General features: G+C 54.2%; 2 protein-coding genes across 2 annotated transcripts; both read left to right on the forward strand.

Moving 5' to 3' along the window:
- The first annotated feature begins 10,831 nt into the window (after positions 1–10,831).
- Positions 10,832–20,441, forward strand: MATK (megakaryocyte-associated tyrosine kinase). The gene is made up of 13 exons (XM_065652436.1): positions 10,832–10,964; positions 15,774–15,830; positions 16,040–16,153; positions 16,265–16,380; positions 16,719–16,938; positions 17,949–18,042; positions 18,140–18,205; positions 18,360–18,459; positions 18,550–18,634; positions 18,812–18,885; positions 18,995–19,190; positions 19,564–19,650; positions 19,792–20,441. The coding sequence occupies exons 2-13, from the start codon at positions 15,822–15,824 to the stop codon at positions 19,972–19,974; spliced, it is 1,344 nt and encodes a 447-aa protein (XP_065508508.1). The 5' UTR covers positions 10,832–10,964; positions 15,774–15,821; the 3' UTR covers positions 19,975–20,441.
- A 792-nt stretch (positions 20,442–21,233) lies between these two features.
- On the forward strand, positions 21,234–22,690 carry LOC135999193 (complexin-3-like). The gene is made up of 3 exons (XM_065652744.1): positions 21,234–21,485; positions 22,101–22,188; positions 22,472–22,690. Exons 1-3 carry the CDS (start codon positions 21,331–21,333, stop codon positions 22,688–22,690), a joined length of 462 nt encoding a protein of 153 aa, XP_065508816.1. The 5' UTR covers positions 21,234–21,330.
- The last annotated feature ends 3,489 nt before the right edge of the window (positions 22,691–26,179 follow it).

The raw sequence follows: 26,179 nt of genomic DNA on the forward strand, positions 1-26,179 counted from the left end.
CTGGTCTAGACTCCCTCTGTAGGCAGCAGAAAGCCACAGCCAGGGTGAGTTCCCTCTTGGAGATGCCGGTTGCCCCCGACTGCTGCGGACAGACAGATTTTCCTGCAGATCCATGTGTCCTCTGGCTGGTGCCCCCGGGATGTACTTTTTTCCCTAATAGAATGTGTTTCAGTCCTTAATTAGTATCTCTGGCTATTGCCATTATTGAATTGGCTTTGATTGTCTAGGGAGTTTCAGATAAATTCTTCTAGACTGTAGCATGGGATCTGCTTCTTTTGAAGACGTATTTCTTATTTAACCGTGTTCCAGATCTAGGTATTTCTAGAAAGTTAAAATAAATACTTTTTTTTTTTCCTCTCTATTGCAAGAATATTCTCAATCAGTACCTGTGATACTAGCAAGAGCATTGGTTTTGGTATGTTTTAATGAGGTCTTGTATCTTGCTTTAGAAATTTGCAACATAACCTGATTTTGGAGTGACTCAAACTGAGCACCATTTGGAACTGGAATGAGACCCCGCATGGGAATGGATTCAAACTGCCTTCTTGTCCAGGGCTGCTGTCAGTGGTTCCTGCTGTTTCCCAGCTGAGCTCTCCTGGAATAAGCACCGTTAGCTGCTTCCTGCGCCCAAGTCATTCCCTGCCAACACCACGAAAATGTCGTTAGGGATTTTCTCGATCAACAGTCTCATTATCCATTATTTGAGGCAGACATCAAGAAATTAAATCTGTGGATTGTCCGCTGTGTCAGTCAATTAAAACCAACTGGTTTTTACTACAGTCTGTCTTCACCATTCGTCGTTTAGTTTTCCTGTTGGGGTCTGTGCACAGGATGATCGCAGTTCTGAGCGACAAACACCTGCAAGCAACCACGAGAACAAGCGGCATTACCAGCCTGCGCCTGCTGAGCTCCCCGTGCTGCCTGTATGTGCTTTATTTTAAAGTTCTTGCAGTACAGGTGCCTGGTTCTCAAAAAAGACACTTAAAAAACCCTAAGGCCGCTACTTCCTGCAGTCTCGAAGGGGATGAGCTCCCTGCTCAGGATCTCTTCCGGAGAAGCCGCGCGCTCTTCCGTATCGAAGGACTGTCGTGAATTGGACCTTCTTGCTCAAGTATCTGTTCCATACCAGGAATTCAGTTCCAGTAAATAGGTTGTGTTTAATGCATGTTCTGAAACTGTGGAAATAAGAAATGGGAGAAATGGGTTTCACTTGTTTCTTTTGTGTCTTTGTAACTAGAAAACGTAACACTGTACTTCTTCATGTCTCTGAACAGGATTCGAAGTAACTTGAATATGTAAGCAATATTTTTCCATATTTTGGAATGTGGAAAATGGTTTGAGAGAATATGATTATATGAAGTGTGGATTATAAATATTCTTCATTAATTCCTTGAATCTATGCTAGAAAAAGCGATATTTCTGTAGCACTGAATTTGAGAAATCTGAAATGAAACTGTTATGGAATTAGTATTTCACTGTTTCAATGGGTGATGTAGATTAGCTTACTCCATCTTTTTTTTTTTTTTTTGGGGGGGGCAGGTGGAGGGTTAGGGGGGAAGGTTTAAATAGGTACTGCTTGAGAGACTGTAAAATATCTTCCTTGAGCTCCTGGACATGTGGATGTATTAAAAAACATAGGCGAGTGAGCAGTATTTTTGTAACTAAAATTGCTGGATAACTTTGTCTTGTTGAGGAAGCAAGAAGTGCTAAAAACTGACTCACATTTTGTTAGCCCTTGTTTGGGTTTTTTTTTCTTCTGTTATTTATTTTAGTAATGAGAAAAGCTTCGTTCTCCAGATAAAATGCAAATGTTTTGATAAATGCAGTTTTCCCTGCCTACTGAAATGCTTCTGTGCCGTTTCACACTTTTCATTTACATAGTTTTGTATTTCTTCACCTGAACTCCTATGATTTTATGGTTGGTTTTTTTTTTTTTTAGATAACCTTCTTCTGGCCTAAGAAGACATTTTTATTGATGTGCTAAGCATATCTTTCCAAACTGAATTTCTATGGAAGTTTGGGAACACACGCTCTGGCTGCCTTCCATCCTGCACCTGGTGACTGATGCATCTGTTGGCGCCTGGAGTCGGGATCTGCCCCGGGGAGGAGCGTGTGGAACCCACCAACTGTGAGAAACAAAACCTGAGAGGGGATTTTTCCCCCTTACCTGTGTTACTTTCTCAGTTTGCTGCCTGCCTGCCTGTTTATGGTGGAAGGAAAGAGATCTGTTGCTTTAAGTGGCAGCTCCATCATCTCACAAGAGTCTGCTTAACCAAGATGTTACCACGTCTAAAACGCCTACGGGTTTTTTCAGAAGTGAGCATGTGACGTGCCCGTAAGCATTTGGCCTCTTTGAACTTCTCTCCACGTTGGTTGTGGTTCTTAGTCAGTGCCTTACTGAGAACTTAAACGGGTTGGGGCAAAAGGGTCCTTAGTTCTTCATATTTTGGGAGGTGATGTGCGTCTAACCAAGCGCACGTGCCTGCAGTATTGTCACCTGTATCTAAACCAACTACGTTAGGTACATTTTACCATCAATAAAACGCTCATCACGTAGTTACGTTTGGCCATATGTGAGTCTTGTGGCCGAGACTGGACTGACTGTATAAGCCTGAAATGAATAGGTTGTGTGTGGGTGCTCAGAGTAGCACAAGACAGTAAAGGAGAAATTCAGCCAGCTGTTAGTGCTTGCCAGCTTTTTATACATTGCAGGTTTGAATGTGACTCTAAAGGGGAGGGGTTTTGTTTTTAATCTAAGTGTTTCAGGAAATTTTCCATTTATTTTCTGAGAACGTTTAGTGTTTTAGTGGCAAAACAGTACCGTCATTGACAGGGAAATGAATATGTCGCCCTGTTTGGTTGCAGACTTACCGGGAGCGCTCAGAATGACAAGAGCACACAAAGCCAGACGTTGTTCAGAAGACAGGAAACCCAGGAAACAGGAGCCCCGCAGGATCCAAACCCAGCTTCAATGTGAGCTCTGTGATGTCTCTGCGCGGCAGCAGGTGCGGGGGCCGCCCAGATCCGGGGCCGTCAGCAGGTGGGGCAGGTTTGTAGAGTTAACGTGGCGGGGCTGGCTGATGTTCTGCAAGTGGGTACGGCCAGTAAAAGATCTTTCAGAAACATTTCAGAAGGAAAAGTTGTGACCGAAATAAATGCTTTAAGTCAGTTCACTGCAGTGAACGAACTCTTGGGATAACCAGGTGTGATCTGAGCATAAGTGAGCTGCTCGGCTTTGCCAAATGTCACTCCCCTAAAATCGTAACCTATGCTGAGAAACCTGACCATTTAAAAATTGTTTTCTATAACATTTTTCTCTAAGCCCGAAGTGATGTTGCAGTTAACACAGAAATAACTTTATTACTTAAACCTGGCAACCTAAGCATAGCAGAATCAAATCTCGAGTGTATTTCTTGAAATATTCCTCAAAATTATTCCACAGTTGAAGTTGGTTTTGACCGTTGAAGCCATGATCTCTAAAAACGTTTTGCTCCCAGTGTCCAGTCACCTTTGGACATAGTCCTTTAGGTCCTAAGTGATGGCTTTGAAAAAATCCGGCCAGAAGGATTGTCAGATTTTTCATTTAGCCTGGGGAGAATCGTAGAATCGGAGTGTCCTGCGTTGGAAGAGACCGACCAGGGTCGCCGAGGGGACTGCATTGCTTCAAAGAGATTCTTGTGTGGTCATTCCCAGTTGTCTTTACTGAAGCTCTTTTCTAACGTCCACTTTGATACCAGAGTATTTATGGCACGGCGCCGGTATTTACTCCTCCCTCTTAAAGAAGCTGAGCCAAGTCTGTTCTGTCCGTGAGATCAGCTCCATGTCTGAGGTTGGTCTGCGCTGCTCTTTGTAGTTTGAGCCTACAAACCGTTGTATGAAGAGAAGTTTAGAAACAGCCAATTCCTGAGAACAGCTCACAGAGCAAGGATGCTGAGGATGAAGAGGAGGTGGTGATAGGAGCTATAACCTGTGCAGAAATGTTCTGGAATAATTGAAGGCACCAGTGTCTGGTGTGTAGCATCATATAGATGGTCTTGTGATTAAAAAGCTTAAAATCTGCAGGCTTAACTGTCAGTTTTGTAGTTGACGTCATAAACATCCTCAAAGAAATAATTCCAGGGAAATTTGCGTTTGCAGAGCACAAAGATTCTAGGAGGGTCACTAATTGCCTTTTCTTTTTGAAAGACTTTTTACCATTGGAAGAACTTGCTGTCTTTGCCAAGAGCAACTTTTTCCTGTGACCTGTTGGCCGTTGCAGCACTCGGAATGCGAGACGGATGCTCAGGCGGAAGCTTTTGCTTAACAAAGCAAAACTTGTAGCACAGGCTTTGGTTCTGTGGGGCGTTAGAGGTGCAAATCTCAGTAACAAATCTAACCCACTGCTGTCAGCTGCTATAATAATTGCTGAGATGATAAGGAATAGAACAAATTGGGGAAGATTTTATGGTGACAAACAACGGAACGATTTTCACCTTAAATGCTCTTAAGGTTGTTTTCCTAAATAGTAAAGAATTGGGCTACTAATCATTCACAGACCAGTAAAAGCACATAGAACAAGCAACAAACTTGTGCAAGAGAAGGTGATGAAAGCAGCAGCAGAGCTACAGCTGTCTCTGCAAACATGCCTGGGGGGTGGCTGGAGAGACACCCTGGTTTACACGATGAGCTTTCCTCGCAAGGTAAATTGCTATATGAGGCTTTTGATTTCAGACATACTTAGCATGTTTTTTAACGTATTTACCGTGGTTTTTTCAACACTAGTTGACCTAGCTGTTGAACTTACTCCATGCTGTTTATTTTGTGCATAACTACATTAGTCTGATTTTTCAAATATACATTTATGAGCTTACATGCAAGGCTTTATATTAGTCAGATTTGGTTTTTTCTTTTTTTTTTGCTGTGGGTAAATACTGTTTCCAATGCCATGCATATGATGAAATATTTAGATTGTTATTATTTTGTGAGTTCTTGAAAATGTTATTTTGCTTTTAGTTATGAAATTGTACACTAAGATTTGAAATCCAAATGAAATCTATAGCATTTCCAGTGAGATCAGGTTTTGTTCTTCCCATTTTCACTATAAGCAAAAGCAGATAAATAGAAAAAAAAAAAAAATTAAAAGGCAAGGAATGGGCTCGGGTGCACTGTGGACTCATAAACCTGCTATCAGAAATTCGTTGCTAGAAGATAATTGTGATTTCTTATGAGCTTCAAAATGAAGTCGTATCCATTATGACACTGTGGTGTCACTGTACATGAATTCATCATCTTCTAGTTAAATTTCTATGTGGGATTTGCAGTTGCATCTTTGCAGCTGAAATGATGGCTGTGTTTCCTTCCTGTCTTAAAGAGCATTGTCATGTTTCTGCAAGCTTTTAAAATAGCTCTTGTACATTACTTGGCAAAATTTTAATAAGAAATAAGTATGTGCGTCTCGTGAAAATACATTCTGGTTAGAAATTCCTAAATGCAAAACGGTTGTTACTGCCATGGGTGGTTATCGTGAACAACATGGTTTATGTCTCAGATTGGAAATGATGAAGGAAAAAAATACCCGACTTCATTGTGAGCTCTGGGTGCGGTTTCAATGGTTTTGTATTTAGGATTCAGAGAGTAGTGCTAGAATCCTACCACCAAAATAAAAAATGTGATAGCAGATGGGGAAAGAAGTTATTTTCTTGCATAGGCCCCTAAAACTGGAGTAGGTGAGTGATGGAAAAATGCCAGTAAATAACAGAAATATCCATGGACACCCCCAAACACTTAGTCGAAATGGCAGAGGTGACATATTTGCTGTTCTGGGTGCTTCTGATGGGGAATTTCTTGTATGATTACCGCAGCTAAGAAGATTACCGGGCAGCTGTCAAATCCTGCGTGAACGCGGTTGTCTCAGATCTTTAACATTTTTAGAAAGCTCTGAACTGAGCTTGTCGTTCCCTCGACATTCAGCCCTCGCAGCTCTGTCTGTTGTCGGGCGCACATCAGTGGGTTGTTTTGTGGGTGCTCGTCTGGGGACGGGAGCGGCGTCCGTTTTGGTGGTAAAATAGCAAAGGTAATTTCTTATTTGGCTATTTATATGCCAAGGGAACTCTGTGTGCTCATTTCAGAGAACCCAAAGCTTGATCAGTTTGTCTCATTTTGTTACCTGAGGTAAAGCAAAAGTCTGTAAGTATTTAAACAGTTTTTAAGCTTTATTTCTAATTATTTGCCTGCTGGGTTATGCTGTTAAAAACCTGACTGCAATGTATTCATTTTTGTGATGTGTTTTATCTTATCTCGCATTGTCAGACGAACCCGGGCTGTAAGATCCCTGCTGGAAAGGTGACTTGGGTGCTTTGGAGCCAACGTGCTGCCAGGAGCACAGGTGGGAAAGAGCAGGTACCACCCGTTCAGGTGGACCCTACTGAGAGAGACGTGGCCTGCGTTGGATTTGTTGTTACATTCCTGTCAGTAGTAACACCAGAAACTGTGTTGATGGTGCTCCCTTTTTAATAAAGGGGTTAATCGGAGTGAGTGAATATTTCAAATGAGAGTCCAGTTGCCTTTAAATAGAAAGCTGCTTGTTTTAACAGTTTGTATCTGCCCCTGAGTCCTCTGCCACTTTTTTTTTTTATTGCCTGTGCGGAAAACCGTGGAACTTACTGGAGCCCGTGAAATCGCACAGTGCGGAACTCCAGCCCTCACCTGTTCTGTTTGCTCAGTCATTCTTCGTTTGGTATGCGGTAGGAAAGGTCATTTACATATAATTACTTTTTCATTTTTCACATTTAAACTTTGCCTGAGTGTGCTGTTGCTTTGCAAACATTAAAATCCTGCAGTTATTTGTGTTAAATATGATGAAAGAGAATCAAGTATGAGACTAAATTAAAATCGCTGTAGCCGGTCTTGCCTGAAACCTCTGGGCTCAGTGCAGAACTTTGGTTTACAACATTTGCGCTTGGACACTGAATTCTTGATTTCTTATTTTCAAAGTAGCTGAGCTTTAGGTGGGTGAGTGCAATAAGTTTTGCTGCTACGTGTGGTGCAGTGGTGGTGATAATCTCCTAAAGAACTTTAAATTCCAGATTCCACAGTGTGTGTGGGAAGAACTGCAGATTTCTACATATTTCCTTCATAGAGCTGCCTTAGTTTCAGTTGGATTGTTACTATTTTATCTCCTACTTCTCCTAGCATGTTTTAAACATGCTGACTTTCAGAAAAAAAAAATAAACAGGGGACTTGGAATGAGACCTTTGCCATCTCCAAAAAAATACATTTAATGTCTGCAGTAAAAAAAGGAGACAGCTCGAAGAGCAGAGGGTGAAGGAGGTGGAAAAAAAGATGACGCTGCGTAATAACGGTACTGCAGGTATAAAGTAATGTTAATATGGTTCAATTTTTAAATATAGAGGTCCTGGTTTAGTCTGTTCTCTTACATTTTTAATGACTTTTTATTGAAATAGTGCACTATAGGTAGTTATAAATTGTACTCTACGGAATTGTGTAGGTAGTTATAAATTGTACTCTACAGAAATTGCTTTGTTGTGTAAGAGTGAGGTTGCTTGTAGCAACAGTTTCTTTTCTTCTGTTAGGTCTCCTTCCTGTCCCACTGCCCTGGTCTAGAAGAGACTCCTCCTGCAGCAAAACAGGTGAGACAGTCGGATACTGTTACAGGGGGGTGGGAGGGGAAGGGAAACACACACACAACATGCCACCCTCCGGAATTGTGTGCATTCTTTATGCATTTTCTTTATTACTTTAAATTTCTACCCTCAAACTGGAGGAAGTTTCTAGCCTGGCCTGCAGTTTTGCTGTGTTCGCCCACCTTTCGGAGGGGACCAGGGGCTGCTGTCGGGAGCAGGGACGGGGCTGCAGAGATACGCAGCTGCTCGCGCGGAGCCTCCGGGGGCGGTTTGGCAAAGTTCACTGAGCAAAAGTGTGAAGAACGGGCTGTAATGTGGCTTTAGCATTGTCACAGTGGTACCTGGAACAAGGGCACAATGCTCAGAACCAGAGCTGGATGCTCTTGTTGTTCATGCTCTTGCCAGTGAGCTGGTGGGTTGTCGTGGGCTTCAGCTTCACGTGTATATTCATCATTTAAACTTCAGTTTCAGATCACTCTTCACAGTTCTTCAGGCTTTTTGGAGTATTTTGAACAATTATGTTTTCCAGTATGTTCTAAAAAAAATATTTTTGCATTGTTTATTGTCAAATCAAGCTGTTTCTTCTGTAAGTATTTTTGGGGGGAGAGATGTAAACCAGATTCTGCTGAAGTATTCTATTTAAGTATTCCTACATTGATACAATCCTAATTACATTTGGCCCTTCGAAGGCAACTGTGAGGCTGATGTGGCCCAAGTGAAAATGAGTTTGACACCCCTGCTCAAGATCGAGTCCAACCATAACCCACCCCCGGCACTGCCCCGTGTCCTGAGAACCTCATGTCCGTCTGTCCAGCCCCTCCAGGGATGGTGACTCCACCACTGCCCTGGGCAGCCTGTTCCAATGCCCCACAGCCCTTGGGGGAAGAAATTGTTCCTAATATCCCATCTGAAAGTATCATCTGAAGCCCCAACAGTTACCTAGAGTGAAACACCCTTTCAGATAATACCCCATTCAAATGACCCAACGGTGTTGGGTTGAGATAGAAATCTTTGCTATGAGAAGACATGTTTAACGTCAGTGATGTTCTCCTTAAATGCTGGAGACTGGATGTCAAACCCAAGCAGAAGATCCTGTGCCGCCCTTAGGGCTCAGCAAGCAGCCGCTGCCAGCCTGGCCTGCTCAAGGCCCGTGTTTAAAACCAGCTCTGCTGAGCTGCTCTCTGGAACTGCCTGGTTTTCCTTTGGCTACAGAGGAAGCCAGAAGGAACCTGGATGTTTGACTGCGGATGCTAAAGGGAGAGGTAAAAAGAATCCCCCCTGAGTTGTTGTGGATGCCAGGTAGGGAAGAATCATCCGCTTTTGTTAACACATCGCCGTTTTCTGATTCCCTTTTTAAAGGCTTGAAATGCAGGGCAGATACCTCAGGCAGAGAAGGTGCATTTCTGGTAAATCCAACTGTGGTGTCAGTGTGGGCTGAAGGGAGTTGAGTTGGCAGAAGAGATTCTGCAGGTTCCGGACTGCCCGAATCTGTGCTGAGAAGAAAGGAACTGTGTTTTCTGCGCAAAATGTGCTGCTGCTCCTAATAAATATTGTTGCCTGTCATTCTTCCTTCCTGGTCCAGCCTGTGCTTCCCTGGATAACTCTCACCTCGCATCTCTCCAGGAATGGCACCGCTCACCAGTTTGTTCTGTGTGACCGTGAGCCCGGTGCTGCTTGACCCAGAGGATGCCGGGGGGACACTGACAAATGGCAAAAGCCGCAGCTCAGGATGTGAGAAAGACATTTCCTGTAGTGTCACATGTTTACCCAGTGACTTCAAAGTGCTACAAAATCGTGATGTTTTGGCTCAGCCTGGGCTGTTTGGGAGGGACCTGGGCTCGCTGCAGGACACCGAGCTGCGCTGTGCAGTGCAGGCACCAACTTTGCTGCACCTGAGAAGGAAGACAGTTTTGAGGATCAACATATTAAAGATTGAGGCACTAACTGGGTGGTAGATACCCGGATCTGTGAAGGGGGAGCCCAGCTCCAGCAGAAGCCAGTGGGAGTTTGTCCTACTGCTTGGCCAGCAAAAAGACATGGAAAACCCATTTATGAAGTCTGAGCAAGTTGTTCCCCAAGTGTGGAGCTGAGTTCTTTGGGTCGTGGTCACGACTGTAACGACGACCGGATGGGGCAAAACCCAAAAGTACGAAACGTCTCTGATGCAGAGAATGCGGCGCAGACCCCAGGAGAGCCGATGCTGAGCCTAGGGCTGTGGGCAGGGGCTCTGGTGTTTATTCTCGAGCTTGGACAGACCTGGTATCTAAGGATCTGTCCTTACAAATCCAGAGGAAAATGCGAGGAGTGCTCCTGAGGAAACGCAGCCCAAGAATGCTGTGAACGGACCAGGTCGAAGGGCTTGAGGAAGTTGTTTGTTGATGGGGAAAAAAATAGCCAGGAGCTGAAACTACTTGCTAGTTTGGAATAGTTTTCTTCTACACTGCCCTTGCCCTTGAATTGCCAATATTTCTTGAAGGCTTAAACACCATTTTATTAAAAAATTTTTTAAAAAAATTAAAACCCCTGAATTAAGTATGATGTTCACCTGAAACTGCATTTACTTCTCTTTCACCATTCTCTTTTTCAATGTCAGTGCAAAACTGGTCACCAGGCGATTATTCCACCCCCACTGGTGGTGGATACTGGAGGACATAGACAAGCCGCTGCCATTTGACAGTGCGTTCATTTAAAAGTCTTGCCTGTTCCTTGTGTTGCATCTGTGTTTTCATGCCCTGTAGAGCAGCAAGGAGCGTTCGTGCTCTTGGATTCCCTCTGTCTCACACAAGTCGATGCTGAGATGGGTTCAGACTTTGGGATCCCTGGTCCCACCACATTCTTTCCTGAATTCTCCCTGTGGAGGTGCTGCCACTGTGGTCACCTGCTCCTTCTCCAGCTGTTCTGGTTGTGGCAATTGAGGCGGTGACGGCAAATCTCCCTTTTTGCACAGTGGATCGTTAATTTTCTGTGAGTGCTACACAGTGCTGCAGGATATAGGAGCTGGTTATCTTCAGTTCATTTCTAGCAAGGGCGTGTGCTTGTGCCCTCAAAGGGTAAAAGTTGTTTTAACTGTTGTCAAATAATGAGTCATCTCTGATTAACATTTGACTGAGCGGGCGGCAGGCACTAGGACCTCTGGGGCGCAGCATCTGCAGCCCTTACCAGAAGAGAAATCAGGAAATAACGCAGCAGCTCTTTCGGGGAGCGTGCCCTTGAAAACAAAGCTTTGCTTCTCCCTATGAAAGAGAACTTACTCTTCAGGAATTCAGGAATCTGAGTCCAGGCCTAGCTGTGAGCTGCCCGAGACGTCGTTGCCCCAGGGCCCTGCATGGACATTGCTGGGAGGTGAGTGCCCGGCTCTGCCGGGGCTGCTGGGAGCAGGTGATGAGCTGCGGTGGCTGCTCCGCCAGCAGAGCGCGATGGACGTGGCAGCGGCGTGGTAAGAGCAGCGTGGCCAGTGGGGAGGATGGCCGGCAAAAGAGCTGTACTTGCTGTTTGTCCGAGTGATGCTTGGGCGTTTGTAAAAAAGTTCTCCAGCTTGTGTTTCAGCGGGGTGTGCGCAATGCGTCTGGCTGCGGTTTCGGTGTAGAGGTGCAGTCTGAGAACCCTGTGTCCCCTCTCCTGCCGCTGGGTCCTGGCAGCTCCTCCGTCAGGGTAACTCTGCGCTGGAAAGAAACCTGAACTCTCCAGTTTGGGGTCAGAAGGGTTCTCCCAAACCCAGCTGTGTTTCTGTACTTCTGATCCTCGTTGCAAATACTCAGGTTAACTGATTAAAAAAGTTTAGAACAGCTCCAAAACAAAGAGGGGGGCAAATATCTCCTGCCAGGCTTTCTGCCCACATATCCTGCCTGTGGGAACGTTCACTCCAGCGATGGGAACCGCATGGACCAAACAGCTCCAAGAACTAACAGTTGCTTTAGGACCAGGCGTGTGAGCGGCACCAGGAGCGGGTGGGTCACCGCCTTGTCTGCGGTGCTGGGTGGAGGCACTGGCCGGTCTCCAGGCTCTGCCGGTGGCAGGTCTGCACACCGGGGTGTGCGTCCGGCACGCCGAGCCCTCGTGCCCGCGGGGCGGGAGAGGAGCCGGGCCCTTGTGTGCTCAGAGCGCAGGATCCGTCCCTTCCAAGCACCACTTGCTGTCTGCACAGAGGGGCAGGACTGAGCAAACAGTTGCTGATGCTTTTCACCAGAAATTTCTGTCCTGGCACAGCAGAAAGTGAAGAACCAAGTGTCAGAACTGCTGTCGTCCCTCTGGCTCAACGGCCACGTCCCTCCTCACCCCAGGCCGTACCACGGCGAGGGCTGCGGAGCAGATCCCTTAAGCCCTGTGCCCGTGGGCTCCTGACCCATCCTGGAATTGAGCTGAGCTGCGTCCAGACGTGTCAGACTTTGGCTGTGCCTGCCGGGAACAGGCTCGGAGCGGCTGCTGTCACACCTTGGAGCCCACCACCATAATGCTTGTGGCACGGATGGGCTGCGGGGTGAGAGGGTGCCTGTGCCAGCTAACGATGGCTTCCGGAACAGATAAAACAGCTGCCTGCTGATATTAACCTTGCAACAGCCGCAATTGTCTGGTTTCTGTTGTTGTTCTGGATAGGGACTGGCACGGTAAGTCCTCAGATCCTCACTGAGGAGAGAGGCTGGGATTTGCCACCGGTGACGCAGAGGAGTGACTGTGACTCACCCTCCAAAAGAGGAATAGAGCAGAGACTGTCATCCCTGCTCCAAGGAGCCGAGTGACCCACGCGCCTCTCTCAGCCCAGCGGAGCCGTGGAGATGTCGTCCTGCTCTGCCTGGAAGTTTCCAAGAATCCAACAGTGGGGTTTCCCGCAAGCAGCGCGGTCAGCACCGGGTCTCAGCCACCAGTGTGTGAATCAAATCGTCTCCCTCCCTCCCTTCCTCCTCGGCAATTTCTCTTCTCTGGAAGGTGATGCTTCCCTGGCTGGTTTGAGTCTGGAAACGGGAGCACTGAGCTGCTGGGATAGCTTCACATTATCTAGTTTTCTGGTATGAAGGAGCATGGTGTGCATGGAGCAGCTTTGCCCGTGTGGGATGTGGGTCTCATCGGATGGCACCTTCAGTAAAACTGAAGAGCGTGATTTGTGAGCTTTGAGAAATCCCACCTTCCTTTAGCAAAGGAAAGAAAGCATCTGCCATGCAGTGACAGAGAAATTTCAACTGCAAAATGGACCTGGGGTGAAGAGTACTGAAATTGGAACACAACTTACAGAAACCATGACTTTTCAGAGCGTGGTGGGTTTGGGGATGATGTCGTGCTACGGGAGGACACAGGCTTGGTGTCAGTGCCCAGCGGTGGGATGTCCCCCCAGACCCCGTGCTGCTGAGGCAGCAGGAGACGATTCGCCCACCGAGTCCCACCATCCACAATTTTAGTTGTTCAAGGAATTAGTGGATGGGACCAGGACCCTCTGGGAAACTGCCCTCAGGTATAAAGGAGCTGAACAGAACCGGTAGCTCTTTAAGGACATTTTTCTTAGAGCGCAAGAGCTCTCAAATGCCACATGTTAAAAAAATTGCGCGTGGAACACAGGAAACCAGCCTGGCTCAGAAAGCACCTCCTGGTCCGACTGAAGCCTAAGAAGGAAATGCCCAGGCAGTGGAAGCAGAGATGCGTGTCCTGGGAAATGTATAGGGACACTGCCTGGTTGAGTAGGGATGGGATCAGGAAAGCTGGGGCACAGCTGGAGTGGAATTTGGCAAGGAGTGCAAAGAATAAGAAGGGCCTCTATAGGTGCATTGGCCAGAAAAGGAAAATTAACAAAAAATGTGTCCTGCCCTTAAATAAGATGGGAGAGATGGCGACAAATAACATGGAGAAGGCTGAAGTACTCAACCTTTTGGGGCTTTTTTTTGCCTCAGTTTTCAGCAGTGATCTCTCTCCCCACATCTCTCAAGCCCCTGAGACTCAAGGCAAGGACTGGGGGAAGAAAGTCCCTCCCATTGTAGGAGACGAGGTTCAAGACCGCCTGAGGAACCTGAACACACATAAGTCTGCAAGATCCAACAACATGCAGCCCCGGGCCCTGAGGGAATTGGCTGATGTAGTTGCCAAGCCAGTCCATCATATTTGAAAAGTTGTAGCGATCAGGCAAAGTTCCCAGTGACTGGAAAAGGGAAATATCACACTCATTTCTTAAAAGGGCAGAAGGGAGGACCCTGGAAACGACCAAGCAGTCAGCCTCACCTCACTGTCTGGTAAGATCATGGAGCAGATCCTCCTGGAAGGCATGCCAAAACTCATGGAAGACAGGAAGGTGATTAGAGACAGCCGCCACGGCTTTACCAAGGCCAAGCCATGCCTGACTAATCCAGCAGCCTTCTACGATGGAGTGACTGCTTCTGTTGGACCAATGAAGAGCTACGGATGTCATCTACCTGGGCTTCTGTAAGGCCTTTGATATGGCCTCCCACAACATTCTTGCCTCTAAGTAGGAGAGATGTGGGTTTGAGGACAGACTGTTGGGTGATAAAGAATTAGCTGAATGATCACGTCCAAAGAGTTACAGTCGGTGATTCATTGTCCAACTGGAAATCAGTGACAAGTGATGTCCTTCGAGGGTTCATACAGGGACCAATACTATTTAGTATCTTCATCAGTGATGTGTACAGTGCGATGGAGCGGACCCTCAGCAGCTCTGCAGATGAGACCAAGCTGAGAGGTGCAGTTGACACATCTGAGGGACGGGATCCATCCAGAGGGACCTGGATAAGCTCAAGAAGTGGGGCCATGTGAACCTCATGAGGTTCAACAAGGCCAAGTGCAAGGTCCTGCACCTGGGTCAGGGTAACCCCCAGTATCAATCCAGGCTGGGGATGGAGGGATGGAGAGCAGCCCTGCAGAAAATGACTTGGGGGTGCTGGTGGGTGAGAGATCGGCCGTGAGCCGCCATGTGCCCTTGCAGCCCAGCAGCCAATGGTGCCCTGGGCTGCATCCCCAGCCCTGTGGGCAGCAGGTTTGGGGGGATCCTGCCCCTCTGCCCCGCTCTGGTGAGACCCCCCTGTGGCGCTGGTCCAGCTCTGGGTCCTCAGCACAGGACACACATGGACCTGCTGGAGAGGGGCCAGAGGAGCCCCAGAAATGATCCGAGGCTGGAACAGCTCTGCTGGGAGGACAGGCTGAGAGAGCTGGGGGGTTCAGCTGGAGAAGACGAGTCTCTGTGGAGACCTTATTGTGGCTTCCTAATATGTAAAGGGGCTTAGAAGAAAGGCAAAGACTTTTTGTTAAGGCTCATAGTGACAAGATAAGGAGTAGTAGTTTTAAGCTGAGAGAGAGTAGCTTTAGCTCAGACATAAGGAAGAAATGTTTACAATGAGGGTGGTGAGAGCCTGGCCCAGGTTGGCCAGAGAGGTGGTGGCTGAACCATCCCTGGAGACATCCCAGGCCAGGCTGGACGGGGCTCTGAGCAACCTGAGCTGGTGCAGATGTCCCTGCTCATGGCAGGGGGGCACTGGGGGAGCTGGGAAAGGCCCTTCAACACAAACCATCCTGTGAGCCTATGATCCTCCCATGGAGGTGATGCTGAGGATGAAGGGATCCCGGAGGAGAACACCCACAATTTTTTGTTGGAAAGTGGTCACATGCATCCCAGCAGGACAAGCTGGTGGGAAGGGGAGCACAGGGACCTTCCGCCACCATCCCACAGCCAGCGGATGTGACAATCCTGCCTCGGCCCAGCCTCGCGGCTTAGCACTCCTGGGGTGGGCAGCCCCCGCTTCAGCGGGGCCCCACGACCAGTGCCTCTCGTGGCCATGATGACTTGGAGCTGCTGAAACAGGAGGTGAAAAAACAAGTTCCTGGTAAAACCACATCCCCCCCCCGGCCCGGCTGAGCCCGTTCCTGCTGAGCCAGTGGTGACAGGAGCAGTAGAGAATAAATTTGGGCTCCAAGGCAGGGAGAAGGAGCAAGGGCCAGGACAGCTGCGTCCTGCTCCCACCTGGCTTTGGGACAGGAGTGTCCCCAGGGCTCAGCCAGCATGGGGAAGGTTTGCAGCCTGTTCTGAGCCTTTTTCTCCCTCCTGCGGTGTGAGGCTGCCCCCGGTTGTGGGTGGGCTCGCAAGGAGCAGCACTGGCTGGAGCAGCCTGTGGGGAGAGCAGCCCCATCCCTCCACAGCCCCTTTGGTTTCTCCTTCTGCAGGTGGCAGCAGGAGAGGACAGAGGGTCCCTGATGCGCTGACAGACGACCATGTCCGGGGTGAGCGGGGCTGCCAGAGATGCCAGCACTTCCCCTGCCAACATCAGGGTGACGCGTCCCCCCATGACCACAGCGGGGTGCAGGGGGGCCGGTGCCCGGGGCCTCTTGTCGCAGCCAGAGCTTCAGCCAGTCCCTGGGGCTGCCCTGATGGCTGTGGGAGGCCGGGGGGCAGCTCCCTCTGCTCCTGCTGAGCTGCCTTCTCATTGCAGAAGCACTGGTCCCCTGGGACGCAGTGCGTCACCAAGCACGACCATGCCAAGCCCAAGGCCCAGGAGCTGGCTTTCCGCAAGGGCGACGTGGTCACCATCATCGAGGCTGTGGAGGTGAGTGCAACGGGTGCTGTGAGGGATGGCAGGGGTGGAATCCAGTGCCGCCAGCTGAGCTGCTGGAGCCAGGTTCCCCCTTCCCTTGCTCTGAGACCCTCTCGTCCCCAGGGCAAAGGCTGGTACCGCGCCAAGCACAACGGGACGGGGCAGGAGGGGCTGCTGGCAGCCAGCGCGCTGCGGGAGCGCGGGGCCATCCGTGCCGACCCCAAGCTCAGCCTCATGCCGTGAGTACATGACATGGGGGGCCAGCAGCCCTGCTGAGCCCCTGGGAGCTGCAACAGCAGCTGAATCCAGTGTGTTTCCCCCCAGTCAGGTTTTGGGTGGGCAGCCGGGGGCAGAGAAGCCTGTAGCTGTGCCTTGGCGATGGAGGGATTTGCTGGCACCAGCGCTTGCCTTTAAAGACCCTCAGTGGTGCCCACCCAGCTTGGATGGACCTCACAGGGAGGGGGTTTATGCAACGGGGTCTACGCAGCTTTGGTGGGGGCCCGGCTCTCCCTTTCTCGTTGCTGACGCTGGGGGAAGCCGCAGGCACAGCCCCTCTCCCCAGCGTCCCTCTCCCCAGCTGGTTCCACGGGAAGATCTCGGGGGTGAAGGCGGTGCAGGAGCTGCAGCCACCTGAGGATGGGCTGTTCCTGGTGCGCGAGTCTGGCCGGCACCCTGGTGACTACGTGCTGTGCGTGAGCTTCGGCAAGGAGGTGATCCACTACCGCGTGGTGCACAAGGAGAACACGCTCAGCATCGACAGCCAGCAGTACTTCTCCAACCTCATCGACATGATTGAGGTGAGCCCCCCTCCCCGGGCAGTGAACCCCCCTCCCCAGGCAGTGAACCCCCCTCCCCGGGCAGTGAACCCTGCCAGTGCCAGACCAAGGGCAGGAACCTCATGGGGTCACCTGGAGCAGCGGCAGGTCCCTGTTCCTTTCTCCTGTGTTTTTCTTTGGATTTTGTTACTCGGTATAATTCTCCCTCGCTGCCAAAGGCTTGTGGTTCCCTCTCGGTTTGGGGTGCAATGGACAGATCTGGGATGCCCTGGGGACATCCTCTGCCAGCCAGCTGCAGCCCCGGTCCCCTGCCCAGGGCCACATTTCCTCCATTTCCTCCTTCCTTCCTGCTCATTCGGTGCTTCACGCAGCAGCGGCGCTCAGGGCGTTTTGGAAAATGAAGATCCTGGCAGCCCCTGCCACCCCTGGATGAGGTCTGAGCCCTGCCAAGGCTTTGAGGCATTTTGTCACGTTTCTCTCCCTGCTGAGCCCCCCTCTCCCCTGCTGACCCCACGGGGTTCCCAGGCTGCCGTGTGAGCTCTTGTCCTCCCAGCTCTTCTTCAAGGTCCATCTTTGTCCTGTCTCATAGCTGCTGCCTATCTCCTCTCTGGAGGCTGCATTCTCATATGTGTGTTTTATACACAACTTCTGCTTTCAGTTGGGTCCTTTCCCCTTTTAGCTGCTCTGTAACCTCCACAGCCGTCCCACCGCTTCCGCTGCCCTCGCCTTTGCAAATCGCCCTTGGCCGCTGCAGCACCCGCCGGGGCTGTTAACCCCACCGGCTGCCGTGCAGCTCACCGGAGCATCCCGGATGGCCCGTGGTCCATCACAGCATTTCCCTGGCTTTGCCCGGAGGGGAGCAGGGCTGAGACGTGGGCTGTGAGTCACGGCACTGGGCTCTGGGTCCCTCGAGAGCGGTGATGGTGGTGAGGTCCTGTGGAGTGTCCCATGGCCATTTCCTGGCTCCACACCCTGAGCTGGGGTGAGAGGTGGCATCGCCGCATCACCTCTGTCTGTCCATCCCTCGGCAGCACTACATGAAGGAGCAGGGAGCCATCTGCACCAAGCTGGTGAAGCCCAAACCAAAAACTGGGATGAAGTCAGCCGAGAAGGAGCTGGCCAAAGGTAGGGGATGGCAAGAGAGGGTTGGAGTCCGGGTTTTGGGGACAAGGCAGCAAGACAGTGGTGGCTCCTGCTAACTTGCCCTTGTGCCCGTGCCCAGCCGGCTGGTTGCTGAACCTGCAACACCTCACATTGGGAGACCGCATTGGGCAAGGCGAGTTCGGAGGTAGGTGAGAAAATGAGATTGGAGGTTCCCTGCCCATGGGCTTCCCCAGATGGCACCCCCTGATGTCCCATCCCCACCCCACATCGTGGGGGACTCAGCCCGGGATGCGGGGGGTCAGGTGTGGGGCTGAGCCTAATGCTATGTCCCCTCCCAGATGTCCTGCAAGGCGAGTACATGGGGCAGAAGGTGGCTGTGAAGAACATCAAGTGTGACGTGACCGCCCAGGCCTTCCTCACTGAAACAGCTGCCATGACGTGAGTGTCCCATGGGGGGCACGGCCCAACCTTGCCCCATGACCTAGGCACGAACAGGCACTCCTTTGACCTGGATCCTCTGCATTTCAGGAAGGTCCAGCACAAAAACCTGGTGTGTTTGCTCGGCGTGATCCTGCACAATGGCCTCTACATCGTCATGGAGTTCATGAGCAAGGTGAGAGCACCCGGCCAGTCCTCGGCCAGCAGGACCCATCACTGCTCAGATTTGGGGACAAAATCCCCATTTGGGGGCTGAGTTGGACAAATGCCGGGTGCTGCAGCCCCTGCGGGAGGTAAAGTCTCCAAGCAGCCCCATCCCGTTGGTCCTTACAGGTTTTTCTTCCTCTGTTAGGGCAACTTGGTGAACTTCTTGCGCACGCGGGGCCGGACGCTCATCCCAACCCAGCAGCTCCTCCTGTTCGCTCTGTAAGTCCATCTGTCTCCCTCCGGGCTGGGGACTGGTGCTCTGTGTCCCCTCCAGGCAGGCCCAGGGGACACATGGTGACACTGTGCTTTGGCTACCTGGCCCTGGCAGGGACGTGGCCCAGGGCATGGACTACCTGGAGTCCAAGAAACTGGTGCACAGGGACCTGGCTGCCCGCAACATCCTCATCTCTGAGGAGAACGTGGCCAAAGTGAGCGATTTTGGCTTGGCTCGGGTCAATCCCAAGGGCACAGATGCCACCTTGCTACCCGTGAAGTGGACGGCCCCAGAGGCCCTGAAACACAATGTGAGCAGTGGTGGGAAGGAAGGAGGGACTGGGGGGTCCTCCTGAAGCAGCTCGCTCCCTTGGGTCCCCCTGCTGTCCCCCTCCCGCTGACCTGTCCCCGCCCCTCGGTGGCTTCTGGCACATTCAACCCCGTGTTTCCCGAAGTTCGGGCTCTGTCCTGCTCCAGCGCTTGCCCGGGTGCGGAGCAAGAATCAGGGCAGCTCCGGTGGGATGGACCCAGGGCTGTGCGGGTGATGGGAAGGGAGGGGGGGGTCGCATCCCAGGGAGCTGGGGGGGCAGGACAGGCACTGTCTCCCGTCTTGCTCTTGGGGAGGGGTGGGGGCTCAGCATGGCCCCCAGACAGCATTAGCCTCCTCTCCCTCTGCTGCTGCAGAAATTCTCCTCCAAGTCAGACGTGTGGAGCTATGGGATCCTCCTGTGGGAAACCTTCTCCTTTGGCCGAGCGCCCTACCCCAAGCTGGTGAGTTCTGCGCTGGGGGATGCCGCAGGTCACCCCTCGCTGGCACCCATGGGATGCGGACATCCTGCTGTCCCCTGGCCAGGGAGAGCCCCCAGTGGGGCGGGAAAGGAGGGCTCCAAGCTGGCTCCTCCATCCTGCCAGAGCCTGAAGGAGGTGACGGAGCTGCTGGAGCAGGGGTACCGCATGGAGCCCCCCGAGGGCTGCCCACCCACTGTCTATGCCCTGATGAGGAGCTGCTGGGAGCTGGAGCCAGGCAAGAGGCCGTCCTTCAAGAAACTCATGGAGAAGCTGCAGAAGGAACTGAAGCACCTGAGGGATGTTTAGTTCTTGTCCTACTCCTGGGACCCCTGGCCAGAAGCCCCCTGGACATGCCGGGGTTGGGAGCAGCACAGCAAGGGGTGGCTGGGCAGTGGGGTGGCCTGTGTCACCACTCCCTCCCAGTGAAGATGGAGCAACGGTTGTGGGGGTCTCCCCTCTGCTGGCGTGCCTGAAGAGGGAAACAGCCTCTCTCCATCCTGGCACGGGTCCTTCTCCTCCCCACTCAGCGTGGAGAAACTTCCCATCGGGTCAATCTCCCCCGAGCCCCGGGGTGGGGGGAGCAGAGCAGCCCCAAGGGGGTCAGTGTCCCGCACACCCCGTGCTCAGCCCCGGACGTGGGGTCCCTTTGAACTGCCCCTTCTGGTGACAGGGGACAGGAGGGGACATCTCTGCTCCCCGGAGGATGAAACCCTGACACAGCCCCGCTCCAGCCACCCGGCCCTGTGCAGGAACACTGGGCACAGCCAGCTAAACCACACGGATTTGGGCTTTTTGATTAAACCAAAGAAATTAGTTCAACAGCATCTTTAAGCCTCTGGGCTCAAATTAGGCCTATCCCTCGCTTGAGGCCTGGCAACGCCCGGGAAAAGGCTCGGAGGGGCCAGGGAGCTCTGGCCCTTGGAGCCCCCCGCGCACGGCCTGGCCCCTCTCCCCTCGGGGCTCTGCGCAGCCAGGGATTATTCTTTTAATCAGACTCTGTATGGGAATTGCTTGCGTGTAGATTAGGGGAGTGGGGCGCGTCCTCCGGCAGCGGGAAGCCCCAGGCTGCGCCGGCTCCCAAGCAATCTCAATGTCTCGGTGGAGCCGGGATTAACGGGGTCGTGGGGCCGCACGCACACGCATGTGTCTGTATGTGCCCACCCGCCGCCTCGTCTTCCTTCCACTCCTTTGACTCTCGATTGAGTTTTTTCAGCTAATCCTCTTGCGTCCCCTCTGCGCTGACTCCTTGCACCTCCAGCCGCCCATGTGGGTGGCTCTGGGTGCTCCCACCTCAGGGCTCCCCCCAGCAGGATCCAGCCCTGCGGGTGCTGCTGTCCAGGGGGGTCGTGCCACGGGGATCTTTCAGCCCAGTCCAGAGTGTGCTGGGGCTTGGTGGCTTCTTCCACATCCCCATCACCCCAGCGAGGCAGCACCCGTCTCCCTGCACCACTGTCCCCCCCAAGCACCCTTGGGTGCAGGGAGTGGCGCGGGAAGGTCTCTCCACCCTGGTGGATGTGGCTTCCCCTCCTAATGCCTTAATCCGGCCCTGATCCGCGGCGCCCCTGGGGCAGCCGGTCCCGCTGACCTTGCAGGCGCCAGCCCTGGGCAGGGACCCACTGGCACTGGGCACCGTGGTGCACGGACCAGCACAGCCGCCCACCCATGGCCGCCTTCTTCACAACCGCCCTGAGGGGCTTTCAGGGGAGCAAGGAGGAGCCACCCAAGGGGCCCCCCAAGGATGGCAAGGTGGCCACACTGCCCAACGGCATGGCCCGCGAGGAGTTTGAGGAGTACCAGCGGCAGCTGCTGGAGGAGAAGTAAGGCTTTGCTGGGGCCAAGGAGTCATTGGGGTCCCCCATGTACCGGGACTGGGGTGTCACCCGCCATGGGCTGTCCCTGGGGTGGGACGGGGGGCAGCTGGGGGAAGGACAGGGGCAGCGCAGGTGCACTTTGGCACCTCTCCCGCAGCACGGGAGGTCCCTGGGCTGCTGGCACGGGGCTGGGACAGCACCGCCGTGCGCCACAGGTGACAAGGGGCACCCGCAGGTGTCAGTGCTGCAGGGCGGTGGGTGTCTGGTGCCAGCCCAGCATCCATGGAGCCGAGGGACAACAGGGACCGGCGTGGGATTGCATTAAGGTCCCACCTCCCTGGGCCTGGGTGCTGTGGGGACCCGGTGGCCCAGCTGAGAGGTCGCAGGAGGAGCAAGTCCCTCCAACGGGCACCTTTGCTGAGCACCTCTGCTGGGGCTGGAGGGACAGGATGCAGCCCCTGTTCCCACATCCCCATTGCAACCTTTTGCACCCCTTCCCCCAAGTCCGGCCCAGGGCTGGCACAGCCATGCTGCTGCCAGAGGACCCGGCCATGCTGGGGGTGGGTTCTGGTGGGGGGGTTGGGGCGGCAGGGGGTGACAGCGTGATACCTGCTGCCGCAGGATCGAGCGGGACAAGGCCTTTGCACAGAGGAAGGCAGAACGGGCCACGGTGCGGATGCACCTGCGGGACAAGTACCACCTGGCCCAGGTAAGGACCAGCCGCCCACGGTGGGACCTCAGGGGTCCCCCCAGGCCGGCGGCTGCCGCGATGTCTCCGGGATAGTTCCTGCAGAGGGCAGCAAACAGCTGCTGGCTCTGGCCGCACCAGCCGCCTGCCCACCTGTCCGTCTGTCCGAATCTGGGACTGGACAGTCCTGGCGCCCCCTGGCATCCCCAACACCCCGAGGGACCCGCTGTCCCCTGTCCCCGCCCCACAGCTGCTGGGTGACAGGTCTGCCCACGTCCCCGCCGTGTCTCCCACCCACGCACAGGACGAGCGGGACGACGCTCAGCTGCACGTGGCCGGCGGGACGGTGGAGCTGCCGCAGGAGCTGGCGGCCATGGTGCACAGCGAGGAGGAGGAGGAGGAGGAGGATGGTACCAGGGCCTTTGCCTTCCTGACGAGGCTGCGGGAGGTGGATCTGTCGGAGCTGGGAGGCCGCGCGCTGGGCACTGTGGACGAGGTGAAGGAGAAGTGCGCGCTGATGTAGTGTCACTGCCCATCCTGCCGGCGGGTGACAGCGGCAGCGTTGGGGCCTCAGCCCCTGTCCGCTGGGAGCAATGGGGTGCAGCTGTTACCGGTGCCATTACCTGGGTGTGGGGGTCCCAATAAATGTGCTGTGGGTGGGTTTTCCTCCCCAAAACCATTCCCTGTTGCTTTTCTGGGGTGCGCCGGGTGAGTGCTGGGATGCAGGACAGCTGGGTCCCCTCCAGCTGCGCTGGCCAAGCCCCTCCACGCTGTGCCCCTGCTGTGAGCCCCCAGATGGGGTGGACAGCGGCCCCTGATGCTCCGCCATCTCCACAAACCAGCCCCGGGGCCTCGTGCACCATTTGGCTCAATAAACGTGGTGTTTGCCAGCGCCAGTCTGGTCTCTTGCCATACCCCTTGTCCACACAAACCCTGTCCAGGGTGGGAGGAGGACACAATAACACCCCTGCAGCTGGGCTGCCCATGAGCCCCCCAGCCCATCACACTCAGCCGCTGGATCCGTCCCCCGCTTCTGCAGCAGCCCCCAGGCACAAGCACATGCCGGGGTGCACAGGAGCCAGCAGGACCTGGTACCGCCCCGGGGCATCCCTTGGGGGCAGCACCGATGCGGTTGTGGCAGCACTGAACCCCCGCCCCGAGCATCCCACTGCCAGCGCGGGCAGCGAGGGGTCCCTTCGGCCGGGGTGTCCTGCTGCCTCTTGCCCCTCTGGGGACTTGCCCCCTGCTCCTGGGCGTTCGGCAGCGGCATTGGCTTAAACACCACTGTGCCGGAAGGCTGGGGGCTGCTGAGATCACTAATACCTGCCTATTTTAGCGAGGTCTAATCTGCCTGAGTCGCCTGTCCCCGAGGACTAAGCTAGCTGAACCCTTGTAAAATGTACTGCCAGCACTGGCCCCAACGACACCTCCCCGCTGGAGCAGGAGCCACCGGGGGAGTCACGCTGTTTCCATGAAAGAAAGGACGCGCTGAGCCGCCTCCGTCCTCCCCACGCCGGGGCCATCTGCTCCGGAAAGGCCTGCGGGGACGGCCCTGCCCCAGCTGCCCACGGCTGCGGTGGTGGCGCTGGGAAGGGGCGGCCAAACCCAGCGCAGGTGGAGTGGGAGTTGTGCCACAGAGCTCATCACTGTCACAAGTGCCACAGGTCTCATCACTGTCACAAGTGCCACAGGTCTCAGCTGCCCCAGCTGCAGCACCCGGAGCTGCAGGAGCTCTGGCAAGGAGGTTCCTGGGTGCACGAGGTGCTCGGTTCCGCCCGGCACCCACCCCTCCAGGTATCCGCCAGGGGGCTGGTGGCTGCTGGAGGATCCTGAGGGTCGCACAACAGGCATGAGAGCTTGACACTTGGGAGCCTCCTTGTGTTTGGTGGCATCGCTGTCCCTGCCATCCCCACCATCCCTGCCATCCCCACCATCCCTGCCATCCCCACCATCCCCGCCATCCCCACCATCCCTGCCATCCCCGCCATCCCCACCATCCCCGCCATCCCCACCATCCCTGCCATCCCCGCCATCCCCACCATCCCCGCCATCCCCACCATCCCTGCCATCCCCACCATCCCTGCCATCCCCACCATCCCCGCCATCCCCACCATCCCTGCCATCCCCACCATCCCTGCCATCCCTGCCATTCCCACCATCCCTGCCATCCCCGCCATCCCCACCATCCCTGCCATTCCCACCATCCCTGCCATCCCCGCCATCCCCACCATCCCTGCCATCCCCGCCATCCCCACCACCCCCGCCATCCCCACCATCCCTGCCATCCCCACCATCCCCACCATCCCTGCCATCCCCACTCTCCAGCCTTTCTTCAGATCTTGCAAAATCTCCCATTTTGGCACAAAACTTCACCAATGTTGCATGGGATGAGGCCATCTGTGTCCCCACCAGGCGCCCAGCCAGGTCCCCAATGGGCGGCAGCAGCCATGGCGCCCAGCACTGCCCCGTTCCCACCCCACGTCCCTGCTGTCCCCAGGGCTGGGGATTGACGTGGAGTGCCAGCCAGTGGGACAGTGGCACCGAGGTCCCCAACGTGCCCTGTCACCACAGGCTCCTCCATCCCCGCTCTGCCCTGATGGGCAGCCTGGCTCCCAGTGCTCCCAGTGGGGCTGCACGGGGGCTCCCAGCCCTGGCTGGGATTCGGGTCAGGACCCTCCGCCAGGTCTCCTTGGCTAATCGTTCTGCCCCCCCGCCCCCCCACACTGCCACCTGCCTCCTGCTCAGCACCCTTTTGGGTCACCCCTGCCGCCTCCCCGCCTGCCCAAGGCCTCTTAATGAACTAAAAAAGTGATAAATCCCCGGCCGAGCTGGTCACGTGAGGCCGGTGGCCCCCGGCCGCCCCCCGCCCCGACCCCCGCCTCCGGCCCCACCGCCCCGGTAAGCTGACGCAGCGTCTCTAAGCGTTAGCAGCTTTGCCCGCTAATAGGATTAGGGAGGTTTAAAACTGTCATTTGAGTGAACTAAACCCCCTGATACTCTGCATTGCACCTTCTTAACCAATTTGCCTTCAATTAGGGTAATTGGGAAACTAGCAAAGAAGTATAGCATTAATATTTTAAAGTGATGAAGCGATTACGAGCCTTGGACAAGGAAGCAAATCAATTTGCTATCTGCTCCTAAAAGGCAATTATAATCATTTGGCAAATAAGCCTGCTGGCCTCCCCCGCCCGTGCGAGCCAACACCTTACGGCAGCCAGCGGGGCCGGCACCGGGCACAGCGCCCGGTGAGCACCAGCGCCGGGCCACCCCGGCACCCTGGGGACCTCCCTGTGCCCGCTGGGGCCGTGGGGCCACCCTGGGGAGATCCGCCAAGGGCCACCAGAGCTGGGGACCTGGCTCCTGTGCCCACCGCAGTGGGCAGCGTGGGCACAAGCGCCAGCCCTGGGCGAGCGGGAGCGGCAGGTCCAGGTGTCCGTTTGCAGCCCCGATCCTACAGGTCATCCCTGTGCCCACGGACGGCCCCAAACCCCCCTGCACACCCCTGCTGCAGGCGAGGCCCTGGCACTGCTCTCTGGTGTGCAGGTGTCACCCTGTCCCCAGGGGCCGCGTGGCCCCCAGGGGCGCGTCACACCATCCTCGGTATGGGGACAGCCTGTGCCCAGGGTGATGGCGCACTGTCCCCGGGGTGGTGACATGCCATCCTGAAGACAGTGTCACCGTGTCAGACAGGGCAGGAGAAGCTGCACAGCCCCGCCGGGGAGGACAACGGGACGGACACTGGGAGGGCGCCGGGGGTCCTGCTGGTGGCAGCTCCCATGGGAGAGCACAGACCCGTGTTGCGCCAGCAGCCACCCGGCATGGGGTGGGGAGGTCCGAAAACCCCGCGGTGACATTCGCCATCGGAAAGGGGAACCGTGGCAGGGAAGGGACAGCAGCGGAGGAAGCCGGGACAGTGCCCAGGGGCGGCAGCGTTTGCAGGTGGCAGGAAGCGGCTTCTGGGGGAAAGTAAAAGCGAGTGGAAAAAGGAAAGCAAAACCCGCTGGCGGGACAG

This window comes from Caloenas nicobarica, chromosome 27 (assembly GCF_036013445.1).
Source record: "Caloenas nicobarica isolate bCalNic1 chromosome 27, bCalNic1.hap1, whole genome shotgun sequence".
Classification (NCBI taxonomy): domain Eukaryota; kingdom Metazoa; phylum Chordata; class Aves; order Columbiformes; family Columbidae; genus Caloenas; species Caloenas nicobarica.

What these genes read in the sequence shown, in the direction of transcription:
- LOC135999193 (XM_065652744.1), top strand. Translation starts at nt 21,331, where the DNA reads ATGGCCGCCTTCTTCACAACCGCCCTGAGGGGCTTTCAGGGGAGCAAG. An exon ending in CGGCAGCTGCTGGAGGAGAA is followed by an intron (nt 21,486 to 22,100) that starts GTAAGGCTTTGC and finishes CTGCTGCCGCAG; the next exon opens with GATCGAGCGGGACAAGGCCT. An exon ending in ACAAGTACCACCTGGCCCAG is followed by an intron (nt 22,189 to 22,471) that starts GTAAGGACCAGC and finishes ACCCACGCACAG; the next exon opens with GACGAGCGGGACGACGCTCA.
- MATK (XM_065652436.1), top strand. An exon ending in ACTGAAACAGCTGCCATGAC is followed by an intron (nt 18,460 to 18,549) that starts GTGAGTGTCCCA and finishes TCTGCATTTCAG; the next exon opens with GAAGGTCCAGCACAAAAACC. An exon ending in CAGCTCCTCCTGTTCGCTCT is followed by an intron (nt 18,886 to 18,994) that starts GTAAGTCCATCT and finishes TGGCCCTGGCAG; the next exon opens with GGACGTGGCCCAGGGCATGG.